The sequence below is a fragment of the Talaromyces proteolyticus genome, assembly GCF_021365285.1.
Source record: "Talaromyces proteolyticus strain PMI_201 chromosome Unknown BGW36scaffold_13, whole genome shotgun sequence".
NCBI lineage: Eukaryota > Fungi > Ascomycota > Eurotiomycetes > Eurotiales > Trichocomaceae > Talaromyces > Talaromyces proteolyticus.
In genome coordinates this window covers 743,119-766,771 of record NW_025764289.1, presented here as the reverse complement: position 1 = coordinate 766,771, position 23,653 = coordinate 743,119, and the positions used below count along the sequence as shown (strand labels likewise).

General features: G+C 45.1%; 9 protein-coding genes across 9 annotated transcripts; 4 read left to right on the top strand and 5 right to left on the bottom strand.

Annotated features, from left to right (window-relative positions):
* Nucleotides 1-882: 882 nt before the first annotated feature.
* On the top strand, nt 883-2,124 carry BGW36DRAFT_350215 (putative quinone oxidoreductase; the record flags this gene model as incomplete). Its single annotated transcript, XM_046213314.1, has 3 exons — nt 883-920; nt 974-1,120; nt 1,169-2,124. The coding sequence occupies exons 2-3, from the start codon at nt 994-996 to the stop codon at nt 2,122-2,124; spliced, it is 1,083 nt and encodes a 360-aa protein (XP_046066913.1). The 5' UTR covers nt 883-920; nt 974-993.
* A 380-nt stretch (nt 2,125-2,504) lies between these two features.
* BGW36DRAFT_465594 (putative endochitinase precursor) lies at nt 2,505-3,779 on the bottom strand (the record flags this gene model as incomplete). Its single annotated transcript, XM_046222308.1, has 2 exons — nt 2,505-2,594; nt 2,646-3,779. The coding sequence occupies 2 exons, from the start codon at nt 3,777-3,779 to the stop codon at nt 2,505-2,507; spliced, it is 1,224 nt and encodes a 407-aa protein (XP_046066912.1).
* A 2,765-nt stretch (nt 3,780-6,544) lies between these two features.
* On the bottom strand, nt 6,545-7,991 carry BGW36DRAFT_432506 (uncharacterized protein; the record flags this gene model as incomplete). The annotated part of the gene is made up of 5 exons (XM_046221144.1): nt 6,545-6,868; nt 6,943-6,967; nt 7,023-7,153; nt 7,725-7,858; nt 7,913-7,991. The coding sequence occupies 5 exons, from the start codon at nt 7,989-7,991 to the stop codon at nt 6,545-6,547; spliced, it is 693 nt and encodes a 230-aa protein (XP_046066911.1).
* A 1,391-nt stretch (nt 7,992-9,382) lies between these two features.
* BGW36DRAFT_465592 (short chain dehydrogenase/ reductase) lies at nt 9,383-10,392 on the top strand (the record flags this gene model as incomplete). The annotated part of the gene is made up of 3 exons (XM_046222307.1): nt 9,383-9,491; nt 9,553-10,268; nt 10,330-10,392. The coding sequence occupies exons 1-3, from the start codon at nt 9,449-9,451 to the stop codon at nt 10,390-10,392; spliced, it is 822 nt and encodes a 273-aa protein (XP_046066910.1). The 5' UTR covers nt 9,383-9,448.
* Nucleotides 10,393-10,510: 118 nt separating this feature from the next.
* BGW36DRAFT_306760 (uncharacterized protein) lies at nt 10,511-11,573 on the bottom strand (the record flags this gene model as incomplete). Its single annotated transcript, XM_046212179.1, has 2 exons — nt 10,511-11,300; nt 11,404-11,573. The coding sequence occupies 2 exons, from the start codon at nt 11,571-11,573 to the stop codon at nt 10,511-10,513; spliced, it is 960 nt and encodes a 319-aa protein (XP_046066909.1).
* Nucleotides 11,574-14,204: 2,631 nt separating this feature from the next.
* BGW36DRAFT_401091 (uncharacterized protein) lies at nt 14,205-16,348 on the top strand (the record flags this gene model as incomplete). The annotated part of the gene is made up of 6 exons (XM_046218705.1): nt 14,205-14,268; nt 14,323-14,830; nt 14,897-14,993; nt 15,061-15,744; nt 15,802-16,134; nt 16,196-16,348. The coding sequence occupies 6 exons, from the start codon at nt 14,205-14,207 to the stop codon at nt 16,346-16,348; spliced, it is 1,839 nt and encodes a 612-aa protein (XP_046066908.1).
* BGW36DRAFT_465590 (uncharacterized protein) lies at nt 16,286-17,647 on the bottom strand (the record flags this gene model as incomplete). The annotated part of the gene is made up of 2 exons (XM_046222306.1): nt 16,286-17,241; nt 17,293-17,647. The coding sequence occupies 2 exons, from the start codon at nt 17,645-17,647 to the stop codon at nt 16,391-16,393; spliced, it is 1,206 nt and encodes a 401-aa protein (XP_046066907.1). The 3' UTR covers nt 16,286-16,390.
* Nucleotides 17,648-18,875: 1,228 nt separating this feature from the next.
* BGW36DRAFT_306212 (putative MFS transporter) lies at nt 18,876-20,795 on the bottom strand (the record flags this gene model as incomplete). Its single annotated transcript, XM_046212130.1, has 6 exons — nt 18,876-19,059; nt 19,135-20,039; nt 20,106-20,208; nt 20,263-20,279; nt 20,339-20,546; nt 20,614-20,795. The coding sequence occupies 6 exons, from the start codon at nt 20,793-20,795 to the stop codon at nt 18,876-18,878; spliced, it is 1,599 nt and encodes a 532-aa protein (XP_046066906.1).
* Nucleotides 20,796-21,879: 1,084 nt separating this feature from the next.
* On the top strand, nt 21,880-23,594 carry BGW36DRAFT_411511 (putative amidase; the record flags this gene model as incomplete). Its single annotated transcript, XM_046219174.1, has 1 exon — nt 21,880-23,594. The coding sequence occupies one exon, from the start codon at nt 21,880-21,882 to the stop codon at nt 23,554-23,556; it is 1,677 nt and encodes a 558-aa protein (XP_046066905.1). The 3' UTR covers nt 23,557-23,594.
* Nucleotides 23,595-23,653: the final 59 nt, after the last annotated feature.

Here is a 23,653-nt window from a genome sequence, read left to right as displayed (position 1 = left end):
AATTGAACAATTGCCGGGAAAATGCCATTGTGAGAATCAAAAGACAAACATTGTCATAAATGGGCTTACCCCATCGGCGTCCATATCCAGGACCGCGCTCAATCTCGGTCACTCTTTTGGCCTCGTAGTGGAAAAGAAAAGCGTTTCATAGTACTACCAGATGATTATCCAGATTTCTATCTATTTACAAGTTTGAAGACGGTTTGATATTTGTAGACTCGAGTATCTAATCATTTTCTATTCAAGAAATTGTGCTGGAAATTATCGACGCTAAAGAACCAAAAGAAATCTACACTCAATTATCATCATTCAACCGTTTCATTGTCTGAAAAAGGTTAATAAAAGATCAAGACGTTCTTATATTGATCAATAAGCATAAGAAATTTCTTATTTTTTTCTCGGGTAGATATGCCGTTTGAGAAAAGTCACTTATCTCTAGCCTTAAGGAAGAGTCCTTGGTTACATATGTACATATTGCGAACAATTTCATTGGTCTGGTATATGTGAAAGTTCAACACTATTTGGGGAAACTTTACAAGTTAATTTTTTCTCTTGTCTTCTCATTTCAATAAAAAACAACAAATCGGAGTGTAGTGGCTCTCACGGAGAGCAGCCGCACCCGCGTCTAATTATTGGTTGCATGTTTTGAGACCTAACTTTAGAAATAACTCTTACTAATTACATTATTTTATCCCAAACATGCAATCTCCCGCATAAGTGGGAAATTTGTATCGAGTATAAAGTATAGATCGAGCAAGCTGCATCCGGTATGCGGATTACGCAATGGAGGCCGAGTGGGAGGCATGCGAATTACTTATTAAGCATTTCATATATGATAAACTGACTACATCATCCCTGGAAGGATGTGGAAACCGGGTCTGCCCTAAAACTATAAATCCTTGCGAGAGGACCAGTCTGCGGTATGTATTCCAGCCTTTGGAGTCATCATCAAGCGTCCACTAAATACGAAAAGCATAACATTGACAGGCCGCGATGAAACAAGTCGTTGTCTCCCCTACCAAACCTTTGGTATCTACTGAGATTGTCGATGTAGAAATCCCATCACCAGGGGATGACCAAATCCTTATTCAAGTCATAATCGCGAGCAGTAATCCTAAGGGTAAGAGTCTAACAAATTGATAAGGACCAGAAAGGCTAACCTTATCAGACTTCAAACATCTTTATGTGCGGGGAATTTCAGTCAACAGCGGCGACGATGTCGCGGGCTACGTGCATGCTATGGGGAACCATGTAGCATTGACAAACGAATTTAAAATCGGTGACCGTGTTGCTGCATTCCACCCCATGCTGACTCCAGGAGGGGCATATGCTGAGTACGCGTTGGTACCGGCAGCCACGACATTCCTTATACCGAAAGGCGTCAGCTTTGAGAGTGCAGCCACCATTCCATTGACATCAATGGCAGCCGCTTTGCCGTTGTTTCGCCGCCAGGAACTGCCTGCACCTTGGATGAAGCGAAGTTCTAACGAACCACCATTACCATTGATCATCTACGGTGCCTCATCTGCACTAGGGACGTTTGCTGTGAAGCTGGCCCGACATGCAAACATACACCCGATAATTGCAATTGCTGGAAGCTCTGCTAGCTATGTGACGAAATTTCTAGACGAATCCAAAGGGGATACTGTTATTGACTATCGACAAGGTCCCGATAAGTTGAAGGCGGCTATCAAAGCAGCCCTAAAGGGACTAAATGTGTATCACGCGCTAGATTGTTTCAGTGAAAATAAGTCATGGGTCCCTCTATCACAGGTTATGTCTCCAGGAGGAACCGTGTCCGTTTTTCAGGGAATAGAGAAGTATGACGAACTGGACATTCCTTCCAACGTGCGTATCAGCTTTAGTTTGGTTGGCACCGCTCACACAGGAGCATTTCTACCGAATTCGCCAAGACAGCCTGCAGACCCAGAAACGGTACGTGGGGACACTGAATTTGCGTACGTGTTTTACAGGTATGTCTCCAGAATGCTATCAACTGGAGAGTTTGAGGGACATCCTTACGAGATTATCCCTGGGGGATTAAATGGTGTAAGGACTGGATTGCAAAAGTTGCAAAGAGGAGAAGCAAAAGGAGTCAAATATGTGTACCAAGTAGGAGAGTAGCAATGCTTGACGAATGCGCTAAATTAGCTTTTGTTGAGTTGGAGTCGCTAGCCTTTCCGTAAACTTTACATTTGTTAGATAAATTTACGGTTGAGATCTTGTTTTAAAATCCACTGCTTGTGGTGGTCAAAAAGTGTTAAATTGATAAAAGTGTCAACTTGATCGGCCAATTTTCACAAATGCAGACTTTGATCCACCTTTGGGGATCGGCGCTGATTGAAACTCAAATCCTACTTATGTACAAGAAGAAAATACAATACCGTTCCGTTAACGAAAGTCAAAATAAGAAGTATAATATACCAAACGGTACTGCTTGTTTGGTCTTTTCAACGAGTGATTTCAGAATACTCCAAAGTAAATGTGAAGCGTGGTCACTGATCCTATTGACAAGAGGACCACCATACGCTTTCCTCAACGCACTTATAAGGAGATGCGCAAACTGTAGATCCCGTGTATCCTTCACCACCACACTTTGTTCTGTCAGATAATTCGTTCGTACTAACAATAAGGGAATAGCTTACCTGACCCCACTGAGCTACTGGTGTCCCTGTCGCTGTCGAAGTCGCTGATGAGGTTGTCGTCGCCGTCTTTGTAGCTGTTGTTGTTGAAGTCGCAGTCGTAATCGTAGTCGTAGATGTACCTGGGCCAGAACCTGAACATGGCGAGCCACTGTTCAAAATACTCTTGGCCTCCTGGGCGTATGTACATCCATTATTGACATTGGCATCGGAGAATCCAGCACTCCACATCATAATACCACCCCAGTGGGCGTTGGTGTCATACTCACCAACCAATGTTGCTAATGCACTGGGTTCGAAGTAGTACGCCTCCCCACTTGTAGTACCAGTCGCCCCTGTTGTAGATGCCGGCACTCCAATAAATATTTTGGCATTTGCCGAGGGCCCTCCCGAAATCAGATTTACCCAAGCGTTGTAATTGATTGGGTTGGGGTTGGAACAACTAGGATTGTTATAAAACTGGACCCAGAGGTAGTCGAAGGTGGCATTGGTGATTATTTCTTCCATATTGGGCTCCGGAATGACACATTGAGGAGCACCTGTAATATAATAGGTGTGGCTAGGGTCCGACGCAAAGTTGGAACGCAGAGTTGATATCATATACTGGTAGTACTGGTTGCCGCTATTGGCCTCAATATCGAAGTCCCAACCGTCGACAAAGGTAGTTCCGAATGGACGAGGCACACTGCCATTGGCTACATTGCCGTAGGCCGCCCAGAGGTTTTGACCAAGGGTCTGAGCTTCGGTCTCTGACTGGAGCGAGTACGCACCATCAGCACCGCCAAGGGAAAGGATAATTTTGATGCCCTTTGATTTACAAGTCTCGATGGCAGAAGCAAGGGCATCACAGTTTTGCGGCTCGCCTGCTGGCGAGATATAGCATGATTGGCCGATTGTGCCTGAGGCAATCTCATTCCCATTACCGTACTCGTACAGAAACGCTAGAATGAGGATGTCGATTCCAGAGCTAGATGTACAGTAAGCGGATAAATCGTTGTTTTCGATGGTCCCGCCACCATTCTGACCCCAATAGACAGCAACCTCTCCACCTGGGGCTCGTGAATGGAGCGTATGAGGTGCAGCTAAGACAGCCGATGCCGTGATTCCAAGATTAACGAGAAGGGTTGAAAGATGCATGATGTTTACTTCAACGTTATGCGATTGGTATAGAATATTTACATTTAAAGGTAAGGTTGTATGGGTCAAGGGAGTGGATCGATCTGTCAAAGACCTAGCAAATGGGTTTAAGGAGAGTGAAGCTTGGCAAGAGCAAGTTGAAAATTCAGAAGGATCTTCGGGGTACTTATGGTAGGCCCCGCAGAGGAATATGATACTAGAAACGATCAGAAGACTACATTCCACGACGTGTTACCGTGAACTCCATTCCGTACGGAGTGTTACATTCCACGGCAGCCACATTGCGAAGGTGTCATGATTTGAGAAGCATCAAATGACGGAATTTCAAATTTCGGTCAGGATATCACTGATAACAGCCACGCGGTTGATATGAGAACGCCATTGAGGCTGCATTGTCACCAATACCTTGATTCATCAACTCTGTGTCTGCATGAACTAAGGATGAAAACATTTAACTAGCCGATGGTAAAGTATGATTGCGGACAATAAGACCCAAACCGCTGGGCATATTGTGGCTTAAACCAATAATCAAGGCGCAATGCCTAGTCAGGAAAGTGACACTCTCGCCTACAGTGGAAGTTTTTTCTAGCTTGATTTTATAGATGCCCCTTATTTTTCTTAATTTATTCTGCTAATTTTGTGGACGCAACTAACAAAGCTGCGGATTCAACATGAGAACAGTAAACTGTAAGCTAATGAATATAAAGAAAGAGAAGGATCATCAAGGACCGTCCAATAGCATGAAAATATCTACATTTTATCTGTAGTTGATAACAAGACAGAGCGAATGACATGTCTGCATGACTCTCGACGCACTGATTAAACTCATTCAAACTGCCTGAATACGACCCACCTGAGCAAGGCTAATCAGTGATTAGGCCTTAAGTATATCTAGTGCAGGACAGTCGGTGATTACAAGGTAGCAGTGGAGCGTGATACTTCGAAAAAAAGCTTAACCCAACCCGCACGCCATGGCGTCTGCCGGCAACAGTGAGAGGGGGATTCAGCAGGTGGCGCTGCGCGGCCGCGCAATCAGTGCGTATTTCCTACCTTTTCGACTATTCGTGTATTGCCTGTGCCTGACCAGGCCACGCGAACCAATTTCCCGCTGCTCCAATTATCTCATGATCCCGCGATATTCACCCGGCACATGATACGATGCATCTGCCAATCAGGTGTGGTGTTCTACATCGATGTGATTTGATGTAATGGTCCACTCAAGTTATAGTTTAATAGGGCTAACTGCAAGAATGCCACGATTGTGAATCCATCGATTGATTTTATTCAAATATGGTGTGCGGTATGGCGGGTTGTTTGGTTTATTCTACGGCATTAATTCAAAACCCGGTGTATCATCTATCGGGTGGTGGGATGGAGGATGATAACATCACATTGCCTTCATCGATTCCTCTCGTATTCAACCAGCCAGAACGGCCTTATTATATCTCACTACACGGTTTCTAGGTATATTTGTTCAATGTACATCCGAGCCATATCAATACCGGAATTGAGATTTTATGTTTATACCTTGTCCTGACAGATCGATATAAGTAGTTGTCACCCGAGAGGTCCGATCTCCACGATCAGTATGATAAATAGATACGCGAATCGGATTCTGTAAAATTCCCAATTAGAGGGAATAGTAATATGAAGAAGCTGAGGATTTATCAGGTCCAGTATCAACATAGAAAAATCATTGTCGCTGATCACACGTGACCTCTTCAAAGTCCAAATGGTTTTACGGGTGTGTTAAAAACAATTGACGTCCCAGTAATCATCTTAGAACCAAATAGGTTCACTGGGTTTCTCTATCCTCCCAAATTTCAAACATAGGGATCATGTCTCCAGTGACATAACATAACTCACGACTTTTCGGGTCGCCCGTCTTAGTCCCATCCATCCCATCCGGGTCCCGGTGAAAGGTGAAGGGAAGTTTGTCAAGATAAATGTATTCGAGATTCTCGAAAACCGTAGCGTACCTTTCGGCGTGCTTCACCATATGCTGGCGATGCCTCGGCAGGTATACTGCTGTCGTGACAAACGGCAGTTTCTAGTGATTTAAGATACCCCATCCAACGAATGCATTCTATTGTAGTAGAGTCATTGAACTCCATCACAAGAGTAGACAGGCGTTTGCTTCCCAGAAGACTCCGCAAAGCGAGTCTGCTTAGCTTCTCGGACTGCCTCGATTTGGAGAAATTGCAGAAGGTGAAACTCTGTGGAAAATGAAATTGATAACTCCTCAGCATCATGTAACGACGGGCTAAATCGAACCTTGAGACCTCGGAGAGTGGAAGCGCAAGCCTTGAAGAAAGTGCTCCAAAAGGACAACACGTTTCGATTTTGTTCCTTGTGGAAATCGCCTATATGATAAACTCTAATGTCCAAGCCTCTGGTGGCCAAGAAGAGGTATGGCGTGTTTGAAATGCGAAATCAAACGAACTACGGAAGTTGAGGTGTTTTATTGAGGAAGATTCCAAGCTATCCAGAAATAGTAGTCATCATGTCCGTACTTATCCCAACGAAACTCATCAAGGTGCGGCAGTGTGGGAGCATCATAATTGAGGAAAGGTCACATAGAGAATATCGTCTCGCCGACATAGTCTCTATATGATTCTCCGCGAGCGCGATGACCGAGTTTAATTCCATATCAAAGCCATGCCCATCTTCGTGTGCCTGAAATAAACCCCTGAGTTTATCGCCATCACCATCGTAATCGTTTACTTTTATGCAATGAATGCACACACCCAATGACGGTCGACGTGTTAGGTGATTGGCTGATCAAAGCCGCTCATTCGCTTCGCGGAGGATAGAGGAGGCCTGCCGACTGTTAAGTCGAAAACAACGCTGTGAAACTGGCAAGATCGTGCTAACCGACGACAATCTGAATTGATTTTCGCCAGGACAACCAATACCGCCTTGTCTCCCTCCATATAACCGAGGATAGCTGAGAGTATTTCCACCGGAAGGTTGAGAAGGCGGCTGTGTCGTGACGATGGCTGGCCTTCCATTACAAGGTCAAACGTAAGCGGTGACGGGGTGGCCGCTGGCCCGATAGGACTTAGATTAAGCATGGGTACCGCGGCAAACTGGTCCAACTCAAAGGATCGGGCTGCATGCTCTAGGGCGGTTTGGATTCATCAATTCAACAAATCGCACACACTCTTTGCTCCAGTCGTTCTCGCCGCCTGAAACGAACACGATTAGCTCAAGGGGGTTGACGTGGCTAATGACTTGACTTACAAGTTACCCATGCTTCTCCAGCGGTCGGACAGTGGGAAGCAATGTGACAGGCTCATCCCAACAGCGCATCCAAGAGCGCCGTTCTGCGCTGAAGGGAGCACAATCAGAAGGAAGAGAAAGAGATGGGCGTCCTGGCAGCTTGGCGGTCAGCGCTCTGCCGGCAGAACCGTCACCGCCTGCGGCCTGTTCTTGCCTACATTTCAAATGTTGGATCAATTGATATTTACATTTCTAAATTCTTCGACTTGGGTGGTTGCCGCAGAGTATTATTCACTGCCACCACACTGTGTCCTAAAACTGGATGGGCAATAATGGCTCTCAGCAATGGCCTACTGTCCATAGACAGCATTCTCTTCTACGTGATGGATGGATTGGTGCCTGTGGCCATGCCCGGCTACATTTGCACACTAAAGAGCCTTTGACAATAAACTCTCCTTTAACACTCTCGAGCAGGCATTTATGGTTCTTACTCTCCAAGACCATTACTCGCTCAACGCACGCCGTACTCTTTAACTGACTTCAAAACTACACCTTTACTCTCAACGTTCGATGATGAGCTTGCTCTAGCTGTGCTTGATTTGGCGAGATAATTCCGGGCTGACTAGACGCCTCATGCCACGATCACTGCATGGAAAATAATGGAAAGCCAGATTTGGCCAGACGAGATTCACACAACGTCCTTCGCGGACCATTCGCACAGACCTCATAGCAGTGGCGTAGCTGGTAGGCAATTTGCTTGATGTGTTTGCGTGCCTGGGCCTTGTTTACCGAATTATCTGGAATATCGGCCTCCGCACGCAAAATCATGTCTTCGTCGGATAGCGCTTCAGAGGATTCTAGATGCTCTAATTAGTACATAGCTCACAGAAAGCGACTTTGTAGTTCTCTACCAATGATCAGCGACAGCAGATCTAGGTCTGGTAACCTGTAATCATGGGTTGGATAGTAGACACTGAGCGGTTTGGACATGGCTGCTGATTTTTTGTCAATGGCGATGCTCTATCTCTCTCGTGCCAACGATGGGAAGAAACAAGACTGCTGAGGATCATACAGATCTATAAAAATAAGAAGGTTCTTTGTCTTATGCTAGCGTCGTGAGTATTGTACTACATGAAATCCACGCTTGCTAGAAATCTTGCAGCCTCTAAGTTGTTCATTCTGTATTAATATATGTAGCTCTTTGTTTGACCGCCGATCTGGAGTTGGACTAGATTGGCTGGTCTACGTTGGTAGAACTTACAGATCCATCAGCAATTGGAAATTAAATACTTTTACATCTTTGCAATCATAACCTGACACCTATCGAAAATATAAACATAATCCATGAAATCCAGTATACTAATCATGAAAAATTCTCAGTTTGTAACTGAATTGGAAACTGTTATGTTGGTTTCAACCAGCATGTACCCTGTTTCACAGCATAACTTCCCAGCTGTAACAAGTTCGTTGCCCAGTCAATTATTATCCAGACAACTGTGCAGGGTTGGTTATATAATGACCAAATTCATTACTTGGATTCATTTAATACATGTATTCGGTTTTTACGACCGTACTAAGCCTCTTGCTATCGCAGTCATGGGTGCGAGCGCTTAGTACCTTTATAGGGATCTGACCTCTGTAAGCCATCTTCGCCTTCCCCATTTGGTGCCTAAATATATATCTTTCCCTCACAAGTCGTCTCTCTGGGCAGGGCGATTGGGGGGCTTCATGGACGCCATTGAGGCCTCGTCCTCCCTCCTGCTTTCCAAATGTACAAGCGTCGTTTGCCAGTAACAGACCCGCCAAAAGCTATTAATCAATTACTTGAATTCGACCATAGATTATTATAACAGGGAAGCCATTTATTATATTTTTTAAACTTAGAATAAATACTTAATCTTTATTACTAATCATCCACTCCGTATGAGCTTCCTTCTTTACGCCCACGTCTCCTCTTCATTTACCACCCAAAATATAAAATGCGAGTACCCCAGACGCAAAAACCCCGGCCAGGTTATTGGCAGAAATTCGGTATAAATCATATGTCAGAGAAATAATGAATCTAATCAAACACCTAGGTCAATCAGAAAATACATATCGCAATGTTCTCTACTTTTGATATATTTGATTGAATGGAGTCTCTATTTAGAAATGCTAAAACTGTTGTAGCCAACTCCTATGCCTTTGACTGATAAGCTATTACATTTTGCTTCAAACTGATATGCAATACATGAATCATGAATCAAAAATTGTTGCATTTGGATGACGACTAGTCGATCTCTACTTGTTGTAGTTAGCTTATATTTTGGATCAAATGACTGAAATGAAGCGACAACGCTTGCTGTTCGGGGGTTATTTTACATTTTTTTTCAAGGTGACATATCTATGGAGCTACCGATTGAGACTTAATTTATGCGACATTTGAGGATCGCCATAGGATATAAAAAATGGCCTTTGCACGGAGGCTGGCCATCCTTCCTGGTGGCTTAGGTACAAAGCGGGGCATCTTTGTTGCGGAGAAAATGAGCTGCTAATTAGTTAATTCTGATAGGAGGTCTTGGATCTATCACAGGCAAGAAGTTGATGCAAAACGGCGCCCAGCTTGCCATTCTTTATGCCCCATTTGAAGCTGCGCGTCGCAACGAGCTACTTGAGACTCGATATGGAGTGTCCGATCAGAGCAAGATTCGCATGTATGAATGCGACATCACGTCACCGGACTCCGTACAATCGGTTTTCAATTCAATTGAGAAAGTTTCTAAAATTGAACAATCTAATACCTCAGAGCCAGCGTTCCCGAGCATCCTAATCAACACTGCGGGATACGTATCGCTGAGCGATATGGAGCTAACACCGCCGGCAGAGACCATGAAACATCTGACGACCAACGTTCTGGGACCAATGCTCTGCTCTCAAGCCTTTGCACGTCTCTACTTCTCGGCCGTGACAACTGCTGATCTATCCACTCCGCCACCACCAGGACGAATTATCAGTATAGCGTCACAGGCGGCGCATGCCGCTCTGCATCGGCATGGAGCATACTGTGCATCCAAGGCCGCACTTCTCGGGCTCACCCGAAGCATGGCTTCCGAGTGGGCGGACCGTGGTATTACATCAAATACTGTGTCGCCGACAGTGGCATGGACAGATCTCGGCAAGAAGGCATGGGGAGAACAGTCAGTCAGAGAGGCATTTCTGAAAACTATACCAACGGGCAGGTTCGCGCAGCCAGAAGAAGTGGCCGATGGCGTTCTATTTCTTGCACAGGTATGTGACCCTTTAGCATTACTTGTTGAATGGACACATTCTAATGTGTTGCTGTGTCCAGGATTCGAGTGGAATGATAAATGGTGCAGACCTTAGGATTGATGGTGGATTCACCATTAGGTAATTCCATTATTTAACACTAGCCTGGCCCTGTTGTATATGCTATACATACACGATCTAACCTATAACAACATATTCTTTCCTAGCACTGTAACTAACACCATCCTACTATGTATAATAACTTACGCTTTACCGCCCTTTCTCCAGTCAACCACAGTACTATATGGTGACCGAGTGCTGGCACTGATACGTGTACCTTGGGCAGTAGCAAGCTTCTGGGTATCCATATTGAAGCAATCAGTCTTCTTCCCATTGTTGCAAAATGAGTAGAGTGTCTTGGTGCCCATATCACAGAAGAGTTGTTCGTCAATGTGAGCAAAGTCTGGGCCCATAGATGTTTCCGATTCACATAGTCTCTTCGCCGAATGGGACGCTGAATCACTAACCACGAGGCGGGACGCTGCCCAAGAAACACGTTTCGGAGTGCTTGGGGTCTCGCGTTTGGTTGGATTCGTGTAGTAAGTAATGGAACTAGGGTCCTTCTCCGTGCGTAGACCGAAATCGATACCGTTGCAGAATTTTCCCGGATCTTTGCTGCTCTCGTTGAACTTTACGCCAGCGTAAGAGGGCCATCGTACTTGAAATCCAGTGTTGGGCTGATCGCCGTTGGCATCGATCCAGAAGCAATCTGGTTGATACTGGGAGTTGTCATAAGGGAACATTCCACTATGGTACCATGTACCACCGCACTCACGGCCGAAGTCACCGGACACAGCGTACTTGTTTCCCCCGCGTTCCGCGCTCCATGTTGTTGATGCCCAGGCAATACATATGGCATCGTCGTTTGCCGACATGAGGGAGTACACGCCTTGATTTTCGTGCGAGACATAGACTTGTCCGATATCCCCGTCACCTACGGAGCCGGGGTCATCTGTCATGCCGACAAACTTTCCATAAAGATTCCATATGCGACTATGAATTAAGAATTAGTATTTCAGTCTCGAAATAGAAGAACGCAGTGAGGTATTAGAAGAGTCCGACTATGGGAAAGATGGGGTGACACGGCAATACTCACACATCAGGTAGGTCACCACCGGCATTCGTAAGACCACTTTGGCTATCAAGACCTATAGCAAACTTGATAGTCGACCCTGGTGGAGGTTGACTTTCAAAGTTGTTGATTCCGAATTGGACAATACCAAGAAGTCCGTTGATAATACCAATAGCCTGTACAAACCCAGCCATTTTGGTTTCGGAATACCCCACCCGGGTTAAATAAAGGAATGACGACGGAACGCGAAAGAAGGAAACTCTGCTATTCTGGTAGATCTCTCGGGTCTGCAGCAAACATATGCTGGTTTAATACTTCTCCTCCATCCCTCGAGGTCGACCTTGGTCAATGGGGCACTGACCTTTTTTTCGTTTGCCAATCCAATTACATACCTTAGTCTACTTGGGGCCCTGTGTGGAACATGATCCTCTGACCTTTGGTTGCAGTCTGAATAACAAGCATATGCTTCCTGTCGAAGCTAGGAAACAAACTTCCTTTTTCGGGGCTAATAAGTGGCTCCTTCATATCTGATGGCAAATGAATGATTCTAGCGTTCTTTTCAGAAACAATACTACGTATCTATGATCTTCGCCCCTAGAGCCAGATCGGCGCTTCGGCGAGTTGAGAGCGGCAGAGGCGCGGTCACCACGTTTCAGTGGCTCGCTGACTTAAAAAAGAGAACGAATCGATGTAGAGTGTTGCGACCAATAGACGATGTAGCTTGCGAGACCGTCCGCCAACACGCGATAGATGGTCGCTCAAATACATCAAATATTCAAACTAGAAGTTTTGACTCAGTAGAGTTGCAACAAACTATTGACCAGCCAATGTTCGTTCATGCGCCAAGGTCGCCATCAATTCATACCTTCACAAATTGCAAGGATTAGCTCATTTTCCAATCCAAGTGCACATAAGAAGCGACCAATATCATTCGAAGAGGCAAAAGAGTTTGACTATCTCTCTGATACTTCTTATACTTATCAGACCCCAGCATCCTAATCCTAGTATGGCTTCCTTTGTATTAGATAAAATCAATAACCGCCATTTCCAGCACACCTCACAAAGGGAAATGGCGGTTTATTGGCTTCAGGTGTCAAAAATATCATGCAAAATCTTTTCTTGAATCGAAACTCCTATTATACATTCGATCGATTAGTGACGAGGGGCAGCCAACTAGTGCTGCAACGTATTATGCAATTCACAGCACGGGCTCCTGGGGTCTTCCAGAAGGTAATTGCCAACACGAGTGTATCTAGATAATTTAAGAAAACCCAAAAAATTTGATACCTTAATCTACGTAGAGGTTGTAATCAGCCGGACTTCCAAGGTAGATTAAGAAGAACCGTAAGTCTACGTTGTGCAGGGTCATTGAAAGGTTTACGATTGAATGGATCGTGTTATGATTGCCAAGTAATTAACTATCCACCAACCGACGGCTACTCAATAGTCGAAAACTCAAAGCAAAGGAATGGGGCCAAGGGGCCGGCTCAGGAGCCTGAAACTGTCACCGTGTCATGATTTGCGATGGCGATATGCCAAGAGCCAAGCCTAGTTCAAATCCCGATTAGGAAAGCCGCCGTTAGATATACCCGTTAAGAAGTATTGCAACCCCAAACATTTACTAACTGTGGTCGATGTGCACAAGGAACAAGTGTTGTTGATCGTTGTGCGAAAATCAATTGTCTAATCATAAATAATCTGGTATTGGAGGTTAGGGCTATATAAATAAGGTATCAGCTAATTTTTGCTTCGATATTTCATCGCCCCGCAGCAATGACATGTACAAATGATTTACAGCGTATCGATATCAATGACATATTAGAAGCACAGTGTTAAGAATGATATCTATGTACTGTATTATATGATTTAGAGCTATATTGATCTACTACTAAGCCACAGTACCAACCCTTCGGTCATGCTAATATTTGTACATGCCTATATCTCTCGGTGTTAGCAGTCAACTATAAGTAGATTCTGTACCACTGGTTATATTCACTAACTTATTAATCATTAGCTAGTTATACAGCAAATAAATTTTAATCAAACAAGATTTTATAATTATCCAAATCAAAAAACCAACCTTGGAAAAATTAATTAAACTTAATAGAATTAATCAAAATTACTCTCAATCCAATAGAAATATATAACTTTATCTATACAGAGTACTGAATCCTTCAAGCAGTGCCTTTCTTATGCAGAGCCTTACCCAGGTTCCAACAAACGTCTAGGGCTGAATATCGAAGCTACTAGATGTAGCGCTTTATATTAGACACAACGAATGGCACAGGTTCAATGATGTCAACATCCAATGAGATCCACACAATCGAGTTTGGTCAACGATATAATTACCTTTCGCTTAGATTAGGTTAGATCTGTGAATGAAGGTGGTGGGTAACCTAAATCGATTACTCTCGAGGTACTCGGCATTATATAAGCTTCTGAAAACGGATACGTCACCATCGCCCTTGCGTCGCGGTTTTAGATCCGGCCCCACTTCGTATAACCGCAGAGGAATGTTAATCTCTAAATTCGATGCTGTTTGCGGATCTCGCTGTTCAACTCTTGTCTTCGTGACATCAGTTACCCGAACCGGTGGTATCTATGGAGCTTAAAATCGGAGGAGCGGGGAATGCCAGTTATTATCGCAGATGCAGGACGCTCAAGCTGTGTACTGTTCTTGAACTTACTACATCTGCTTTGAGCCATTATTCGTAGTTATGAACAAATAAATAGGACGTCAAGCAGCTTCTTAGTTGTAGCACTCTCTCCCCGCACCCCTCCCCGTTTTAAAAATTTCAAGAAATACTCCATTAGGTTATATAAAGATGCCCTGGAAACAACCTATTATCGGCAATCGCACAGTAGCAATTCTAGGTGCCGGTGTGCTCGGTACGGATCCTACCTCCTTTGAAAATACGTCCATTCCACTCATAATTTATATAGGCCGTCGAATTGCCTGTGTGTGGGCTGCAGGAGGATACAATGTCGCGATTCGGGACCCGAGTGCGGATCAACGGACCTCGGCCATTAATTTCATCGACAATAATATCGCCAGCTTTTACAAAACCTTTGGAAACACCAATATCAAACTAGGCCAATATAATACATACGAGGACCTGGCATCAGCTGTTAAAGATGCTTGGTTTGTCATCGAGGCGGTTCCCGAGAAACTCGACCTCAAGATTAGCACATTTGCTGAGTTGGCTGCAAAAGCCCCCAAGGATTGCATCATGGGTTCCAATTCCTCCTCGTTCAAGTCGCGGCTTATGGTGGGAAAATTGAATGATGAGGAAAAGAAGCGCGTTCTAAACGTGCACTACACCATGCCCCCTGTACGAGTCACCGAGTTTATGACCAGTACATTTACCGATCCTGCCATTTTCCCATTCCTCGAGGAGAAACACCGGGAAGTGGGTTTGCTTCCTGCTACGGCACGCAGGGAATCGACTGGGTAGGTCTCTTTTCTCGTCTAATAGATAGCTAGGTAGGATTAAGTCCGATACTGACCATGTTACAGTTTCATTATTAACCGTCTGTGGGCGGCCATGAAGCGAGAAACATTGATGATTCTGGCAGAGGGAGTCACTGACCCGAAGGAAATTGACGAACTATTTGTGCATATCCTCTATCTCACAGAACCAAGAACCAAAACAGAATGCTAACTGGAAATGGTATATATAGGTTGAGCTGTTTGGAGCCAAAACTGGCCCCTGCGCTGCGATGGATGGAGTAGGTCTTGACACCGTTGCTTTGATTGAAGAGAATTATATCAAGGAGCGAGGACTGCCTAGCTATCCCGTTGATTGGCTGCGAAAGAACTACGTCAGCCAAGGGAAAATCGGAGCCAAGAGTGGAAAGGGTGGTCTTTATCCTGCGGGCTACACCACGAAGAAGGACGTTGTCAGCCAATATGACAACTTGGCAGCCCCGACCTTGTACGTACTAGATATTGGGGTTGGAGAGAATGTGACGAGCAACTTCTTCTCATCTGGAAAGATTTACGCTGCGTCTGCCAATGGCAACAATGTTCGGAAGCTGGTGGACAACCTTCCCTTCCCGGATGGCATCGGTATCAGCTTGTCTCAGGGCCGTATGTTCTGGAGCAACATGGGTAGCCCAGCTGTAAACGATGGAACTATCGAGTCTGCAAAACTTGATGGCTCAGACCGCAAGGTTATTGTCCCAGCGGGTGTTGCGCATACCCCAAAACAACTGACCATCGACCATGTCAATGAGAAGATCTACTTTGCTGACCGGGAGGGTATGCGCGTGCATCGCTTGAACTTTGATGGCAGTGGGCACGAAATTCTAGTTCAGACCGGGGACTTCAATAACCCTGTCGAGAAGAGTGATCAGGCCAGGCATGTATGTCTTCGCCCCAGCACCTTTTTACAAAATGCGGATTGCGTTAACTTGACTTAGTGCGTCGGAATTACCGTCGACCCCAAGCACGGCAAGTTTTACTGGACGCAAAAGGGTGCCAGCAAAGCAGGCCAGGGAAGAATCTTCCGTGCCAATATCAATACCTTGGCTGGAGCAACTGCAGTCACTCGATCTGATATCGAACTGCTCCTTGAGAACCTGCCTGAACCCATAGATCTGGAAATAGACCCGGATACGGAAATTCTCTACTGGACAGATCGCGGTGAGTACCCTGTTGGGAATTCGGTCAACCGCACCTATGTCGGCAGCGGCCGCGACAGCGAGGTGTCTGCCGCTCCTAAGTTCGATATTTTGACTCGGCACCTACATGAGGTATGTCCTATTATCATAACTTTGAACACGGTCTACTCTATGGATAATTAACGTGCCGTAGGCTATCGGTATCTCCTTGGATAATGTGAACAAGCACATCTACTTTGTTGATATGGGCGGGTCAGTTTACCGCTCCGATCTTGATGGTCATAACAAGACCGTCATCTTTAGCGGTAAAAATGCTTTCACTGGTCTAGCTTTAACTCATAATTAACACCTCATATAAGTGAATATGACCAACATTGCTATTGCTGTACTAATCAATACTCGAATACTCTTTTCGCGAAGCCCAAGTATTTTCCAAGTCAATTTTGAAGCGATTCACTTGCGTAGATCTTTGTTTGTCCCATCTGTTTTCCAAATCAGCTAGAACCAACTTCTTATCTTCAGGAGAACTAATTAGAAAGCCAAGAGTATAAACTGGCCAGTTTCCAATAAAACACCGGGACCATCCAGTATCGAATCGATGACTTTGAAGAATCTCAACTGCCGTGTTGATTTGCCAACAGTCGCTCGACTCCATTGGAGTAGGTCCGATAGTTGTCTCCATTCTTGAAAGTTGCTCCAACAGCACTGAGATAATGATGATGTATAAATATGATGCGTCCCTGTAATATGTTTCCTCACTGATGAATTTGTCATAGTTGTCATTGATCCGAGTTCGATAGTTATAAAACAATGTTGCTTGCCAAGCCTTGACCTCGGGCTGCAGCTGATCAATGATAGCTGACTTTCTGGGCAATGAATCTAGATATTGCTGGCGGAGTAATATCCCAAGCCTAAAGAATGAAACGGGGACCCCGAGAACAGGACTATTCAAGCTGGTTGACCCTTCCGGAAAACATGTTGACTGGGTCAGTAGTTTCTCGGCTTTCATCCAGAAGCGTGGGTCAAAGTGGAAATCTAATCGAGTAGGCTCTGACCATAATCCGGTCATAACAAGAAAGGTTTGATAGAGAACACTTTCGATAGCTAGCCTGTCAAATAGTCCATTGATATTTATGGAGCGGCGGAACAGTCTCATTGCAAGAATGCGTGCTGCAGCGTTGACATGACAAGGTATATCTGCAATTGTATCACAGCCGATGCACTGAACCTCGATGATCACTGTGTTAACGGCTAGAAATCAAGAAGGAATAACGGTATGTACTGATACACGGACATGAACAGGGAAACGTACACCATGTAAATAGAGTAACATTACGGACATCAGGAGGCCGTTGTGATTTTCCAGACGGCTGGTCTTTGCTAACAGATGTGAGACCTCTTTGAGCGAGGTTGAATAACAGGTAAGCGCGAGGTGATGCATTTGCGAGGAGCCGTCAATAAAGTGGAGATGAGATGCAGCACAGGCCAGGACTGAATAAAAAAGACTCTTGTGATGCACCATCAAATCCTGTATCTCGTTAAGCCATCCATCGTAAAATCCAGGGTGGCAGTTTGGAAGAAGAATCAAGCTGTAGTAATGCTCGACGAAATGGCGAATGATTATCTGCTTCAAGTTGCAGGCCATGGTTTCGCGCATCAACTCAGATTCTGAATTCATAAGAATTTCAAATCTAGTCAATTTGATGACTGGGACTTTCTCTGTGGTGGCTTGCTTTTCACCTGCGGCGCTAATAGAAAACTCGGAGCGTCTATGTGGAACCTTTATTATTGAACCTGTCGCAGTTCTGTGCCGTGACCGATCATGAGTCGCGAAGCGGGTGTCGAGTAACCCTGCTGCTGTTGGCCACAGACATTGACGACCAGAAATAGCACATCGTTCGCAGAGAGGATATCTCTCGTTGCACTTTTTCCGCCGTCTTCGACCTATCCGGCAAGTGTTAGAATGAAAACAGATAAAAACCCGCACGGTGTAGTTGGCAATACATGTAAGGCAACCAGTCTTGGTCCGCAATTTGGCTCGCGAAGGACTGCTCATTATCACAATCAGGTAGTTCTGTTGACCGATGAATGGATTGAGACCTTAAAGTTATCACAGAGGATTGCAAAGATCATTTAACAACAAGAAGCTAACAAGGGGAGAGACTGATAGCCGTCAACCTCCGTGGGCCTATCAAAGTTCGCAGATTCGGGCATTGTAGATAACAGACATTAACCGTCGGATAGACTTTGCGTCAAGCCGAGCCAATTGAATTACCATAATTTCGCACGGCGCTAGGCCGCTCAGGGAATACACAAGGTAAATAGTCGGCTCGAATGCTTTAATTTATAGGGACGTCGGGCTAATGGAAAGTTAGACTTCAACGCAATGAGTCAATTGAGACAAAGAAACTATTGGTTAGGTGGACAGCTAGACAAGGCGGGGATATCGCTAAGGTGCGGGGATAACTAGCTCAGGCCTGATAAAGACGGGCAGATGTACCTAGGCTACATGTTGTTAGATTAGTAATAGGTTGAGAACTCACCTTAATAATGGCTAGGGAACTCCCTGTGTCGATTTTCAGCCTAGGAGCAAATTCAATTGACGCTCCCGGAACTTGTTTGATGCTCAGGAAATGCTGTGTAAACTGTGATATCTGAGTGAAACCATCTTAGCTTTTGTCATAACCCCATGGGATTTACACCCCTGATACCCAACCTTATGGAGTTCTGAAAGCACTTTTGTGCCATTGATTATATGTTCTAATCGCTGTATTGTCTTCTATACTGGCCTAGAGATAACTATCGAAGATGGAAATGCATTCAAAATTAATTATTCACGCTCTACATCGCACTGCTAATTGGTCATTAACATTTTACTCAACGGCCAACTTGCACTTTTCACTGTTGACAATACCCCAGTACTTGCTGGCACTCTGAACTCTGAACCCCTTTCCGAATTTGATCATGACAAAGAATACTGATGACGCTGCCATACCGATAAACGCCGCTGAGACGAAACAATTTTGGTATCCCAGATTTGTTAGCCATGGTGTGATCCTATGAGTTTTTCTCTTGGATTAGCTTCCGTGTTCTTCTGCAAAGTTTAATTCACATAAACGTCATACAACTCACCCGTAGCTGATGGCAAATGACATGGTATTCCGTACAAGGATGACAGTAACCAGAGCGTCACTACTAATATCATGGTAACTGTCAACTAAGTAGTTGACGCTCAGTGTGATTCCCATTGTATTTGTAAAAGCGAGGACCGCCATGCCAACAATTAGTCCGAACCAGTGGACACCATGTTGAGCCCCAACACCCCAAAGAATCAGGGAGAATGGCACCAGGATAACGCAGATAGCGAAAGGCCACAAGCGAAATTCGGACTCCATAATACCATTATTCCGACGCGCAAGCTTGATTGTGAGCCAATCACTCAGCCGACCAGAAACAAACGAAGCTACAGTAACGCCGACGCAGCATGATAAATAGCTAAGTCCAACCATAGACGAGCCGAAGTTATAGGGCGCGCCGGAAAGAATAATGGAGGATGTAGCATTGAGAACATTGAACCAAATAAGATAGGAACCGTAGGAGAATCCAGCGTAGAAGATAACTGGCCATCCAAGAAACCTCAAGCTTTGGAGTGCATGGTGGAGCATATTTTGACCAGGGTTTGGATGCCAAATAGACATCTTCTGAATGGCCGATTTGGATGGCGCGTAGACCTCGCCGATCTCAGTCATTCCATGCGTCGGCATGGTAACTGGGGCTTTCTCTTCTTGAGGCGGTTCTGTATTTGGCGAGCCAGTCTCCGCGGAACTTACAGTTGTTTTGCGATTGTAATTGGTCTCTTCCATAAACAAGGCCAGGAATATAAATACCGCTCCCAGGAAAATACATGGCCAGTAGAAAACCCATTGCCATCCCTGATACTCGGCGATGAATCCGCAGATGACGGGAGCAAAGTAGTTGCTGCCTGCCAAGGTAAAGGCATAGATGCCCATGTAAGTACCACGTTCGTGGGTAAAGTACTGCAATTCCATAAGCAATATTCTCAACAATACGTGAGATTAATAGACACAAAAGGAAAAGCTTACCAAGTCAGTTACGGAAAGCTCCGGGAGTGCCTCGATCGGAGCAGTGAAGAAACCTTGCAGGATACATTTCGCAATCCATTCGCCGTTGCTTTTGACATATGCACTTAGTTAGGTCAGTATAAATAATATTCTAAAAAGTCTCGTAATAGGTTCCTACCCCCAGATACATGTCCCCTATAAGGTTTAAATTAGCTTTTAAAGGACAGGTTTGGAGAATCCTGATATTTACTAACAATGCTTCCAGCGGTCGAAACAAGAAATGCCAATCGTTTCCCATATCTCAGAGAAAACGGCTGCCAGAAAAGCAAACCCCAGCCGAGAAATAGAAACATGTACCCGGTTCCTTGGTTAAGTGTGGTGACGGAGACTCCGGTCGCCTTAGAAAGGGGGACAAGAACCGAGTAAACAGTCGACACGGAGATACCAACAAACCAGGTGTACCTATATTGAGATATCCGGCATCAGTCTTCGGATTCCAATGTACACATTTTTGGCACAGTCGACTCACAGATTCTGACAGATCAGCGACAGCAGCTTCCGACCAGGGGACCAATTGAGAGGATCGTTGGGGTCATTAGATGGCGCTGGATCCAGAACAATGTCACCACTGCCACCAGCATGGCGAGCGCGCATGGTATGGTCTAGATCCACGAGGTGAACTGTCCCCGGGATGTTATTACTAGGTGACATGTCCTCTGAACTTGTAGACATAGCCACAGTATGAATGAAGAGTACTATTTAAAAGGCAATAATAGGTGAAAGTGCCAATGCCAGTCAATATGGTAAAAACAACCAAGTATCGGGATGCTGTCCGGTCTTTTTATACTGGCGACTGACCGTAAATATTAATAGCCTTCAATACCGATCAATGTTGTTTATCTCTAGTAAGCACGACATCTGCAGAGATAAGACCCCTTCCACGGACGAGAAGGATGTACGCTGTGAACGACCCGAATATCTTAAAACTTAGTAACAATAATGTCTAGACCCGACTTGATCGACTTGAAGCTTCTCCGAGTAGATATAAAGGCAAAGTCTCTAACAATTGCTCAGATTTTGGTGAATGATTGGATCGTTGAGGATGCCTGCATGTGACTTGCACTGATAAGGAGCGATTATCACGGCCCTTGTGCGCATTTACACGTGATTGGCTGTGCGCTGAAGATACCGGGCCGGGACTGCATTCCTGCGTTAGTTGTAACCCAATCAGTTCCCCGCCTTGGATGATCTTGGACTGTTGCTTACTGACTTGTCTGCGTGCTGGATGGCCATATGGGGCGCATCTAACTTGCCAAGTTGGCTGGTGCTGCGGATGCCCAGCGAGGTCAAGGAGCCGTACTGAGACCAAGACTCCATGACCACACCCAATCGTGGATAATTACGCATTCCGTGTATCTCAGGGTTGAAATTAACATTATTATTACAATGGCTTTTTGATTAGTTGACTACACCGTTTTCGTGCCCCGAAAGTATAATTAACCACCAGCAGCTAAGTCCGACATTACATATATTTGAATATCAACTATTAGGCTTATCCGGCTAGCTGGTTATTCATACATTTCCCCCACTTAGTCCTCTACGTTCTCGTCCTAACCAGGCCATAATTATCGTGACTGGATTCTCTATCCTATATGAGCCGATATCGCTTATAAAGCTGCAAATGTGCTATATATAAGATTTTAGACATTATCTCTTACCTGCTTCTCATCTCGTCTCGTCGCGCACTATACGAAGTTTAGCTACACATCGTTCCAAATATCAAGAAGTTGTCAATATGTCCGTGAGATCCTTACCCACAATTCAATCAGGGTCCTTGCCGCTGGGTACGACGGAATTTGAAGCGAAACGATCTACTCTGCTCTCGGTATTCGACGAAAAAGTTCCTCGTGAATATCGTCTCCCTCGAGAGATTCTTGAGAACCCTCCTACAGACGTCTCTAGTATACCCGCATCTTGTGGGATCTTGACCCCAGAGGAGATCGATATAACCGAATCGAATGATGCAGTCAGTTTGGCTGAAGCAATTTCTAGTCGTAAATATACAGCGGTTATGGTAGTGATGGCCTACTCCAAGCGGGCCATCATTGCCCACCAGCTCACTTGTTGTTTGACCCAGTGGTTCATGGAGGACGCACTGGAGCAGGCAAAGAAGCTAGACGCATACCTCGCCGAAAATGGGAAGACTGTCGGCCCTCTACATGGCATCCCAATTAGTATTAAAGATCATATTCCCGTGGCCGGGACGTTCTCTTCATTAGGATGCTACAGTACAATTGTCAAGGATGAAACTGACAGTCAGATGGTGGAGATTCTTCGCAATGCAGGTGCTGTGTTTTACTGCAAAACGAATCAGCCGCAGAGTCTTATGCACCTAGAAAGCGACTCTCTCTGGGGCCGGGTTCTGAACCCTTTCAATATTCACCTTTCAGCCGGAGGCTCGACAGGTGGTGAAGCAGCATTAATTGCCTTGAAGGGTTCAGTCATTGGGGTAGGTACTGATATTGGAGGAAGTATTCGTGGTCCGTCTGCATTTTGTGGTATTTACGGATTCAAACCAACGTCATACACGCTACCCATGAGATCATTTTTAGCCTCTCCAGCAGCAGCAGAACTGAATATTTTATGCTCGACTGGTCCAATGTGCCGCAGTGCAAGAGACATGGATTTGTTTATGACTACGATACTTGCAGCGAAACCATATCTACTTGATCCTAGTCTGATCCCCATTCCTTGGACCGGGATGAGAACGCCACTTCAGAACCGCTTAAAAATTGGAATTATCAGCAATGATGGGTTCATTCAGCCTCAACCGCCCGTCATGAGAGCTATCTCATGGGCAAAGAACCTTCTCTCCGATGACTCACATGCAAGTTTGATCGAGGTCAAGGAGTTTAAACCTTTTGGCGCAGCTGAGGCATGGTCCAAGATCCTCCACATGTACTGGCCCGACGGAGGACAGGTAAGTAGAGGTGCTATTCTTTCATCGGGGGAGGCAATCCACCCTCTTAGTGAATGGGTTTGGAAAGAACAACAGGCCATCGGCATGAAAACTGCGCAAGATCTTAATGTAATGCGCAGAGATCGGGACAATTTCAGACATGAATTTGCGAAGAGTTGGGAGGAACAAGATGTTGATGTGGTAATTGGTCCGGCTTTTGTTGGGCCTGCTTGTGCCCATGACACGGGCTTTTACTGGACCTACACATCCTTGTACAATTTTGTTGACTATCCTGGCATCGTCTTTCCAACTCCCATTCGGACAAAACCGGGAGAGCAGTATGACCCTGGTTATGCTCCGCTGAGTGATGCCTGTCAGCATGTCAAGGAATTGTGGGAGACATCAAACTTTGAAGGTTCTCCTATTGACTTGCAACTGGTTGCGAGAAAATATCATGACAATCAACTATTTGCTGCCCTATCTTTGTTAAGGAATATTTTCAACTCTCCTTAATTTCTGCTTTACTGAAAAGACTGTTCCCAGCTTATTTGGTACCATTTGAATTCAAATACCAAGCCGTCTCACTCTATCAAAAACTACTGGACATATT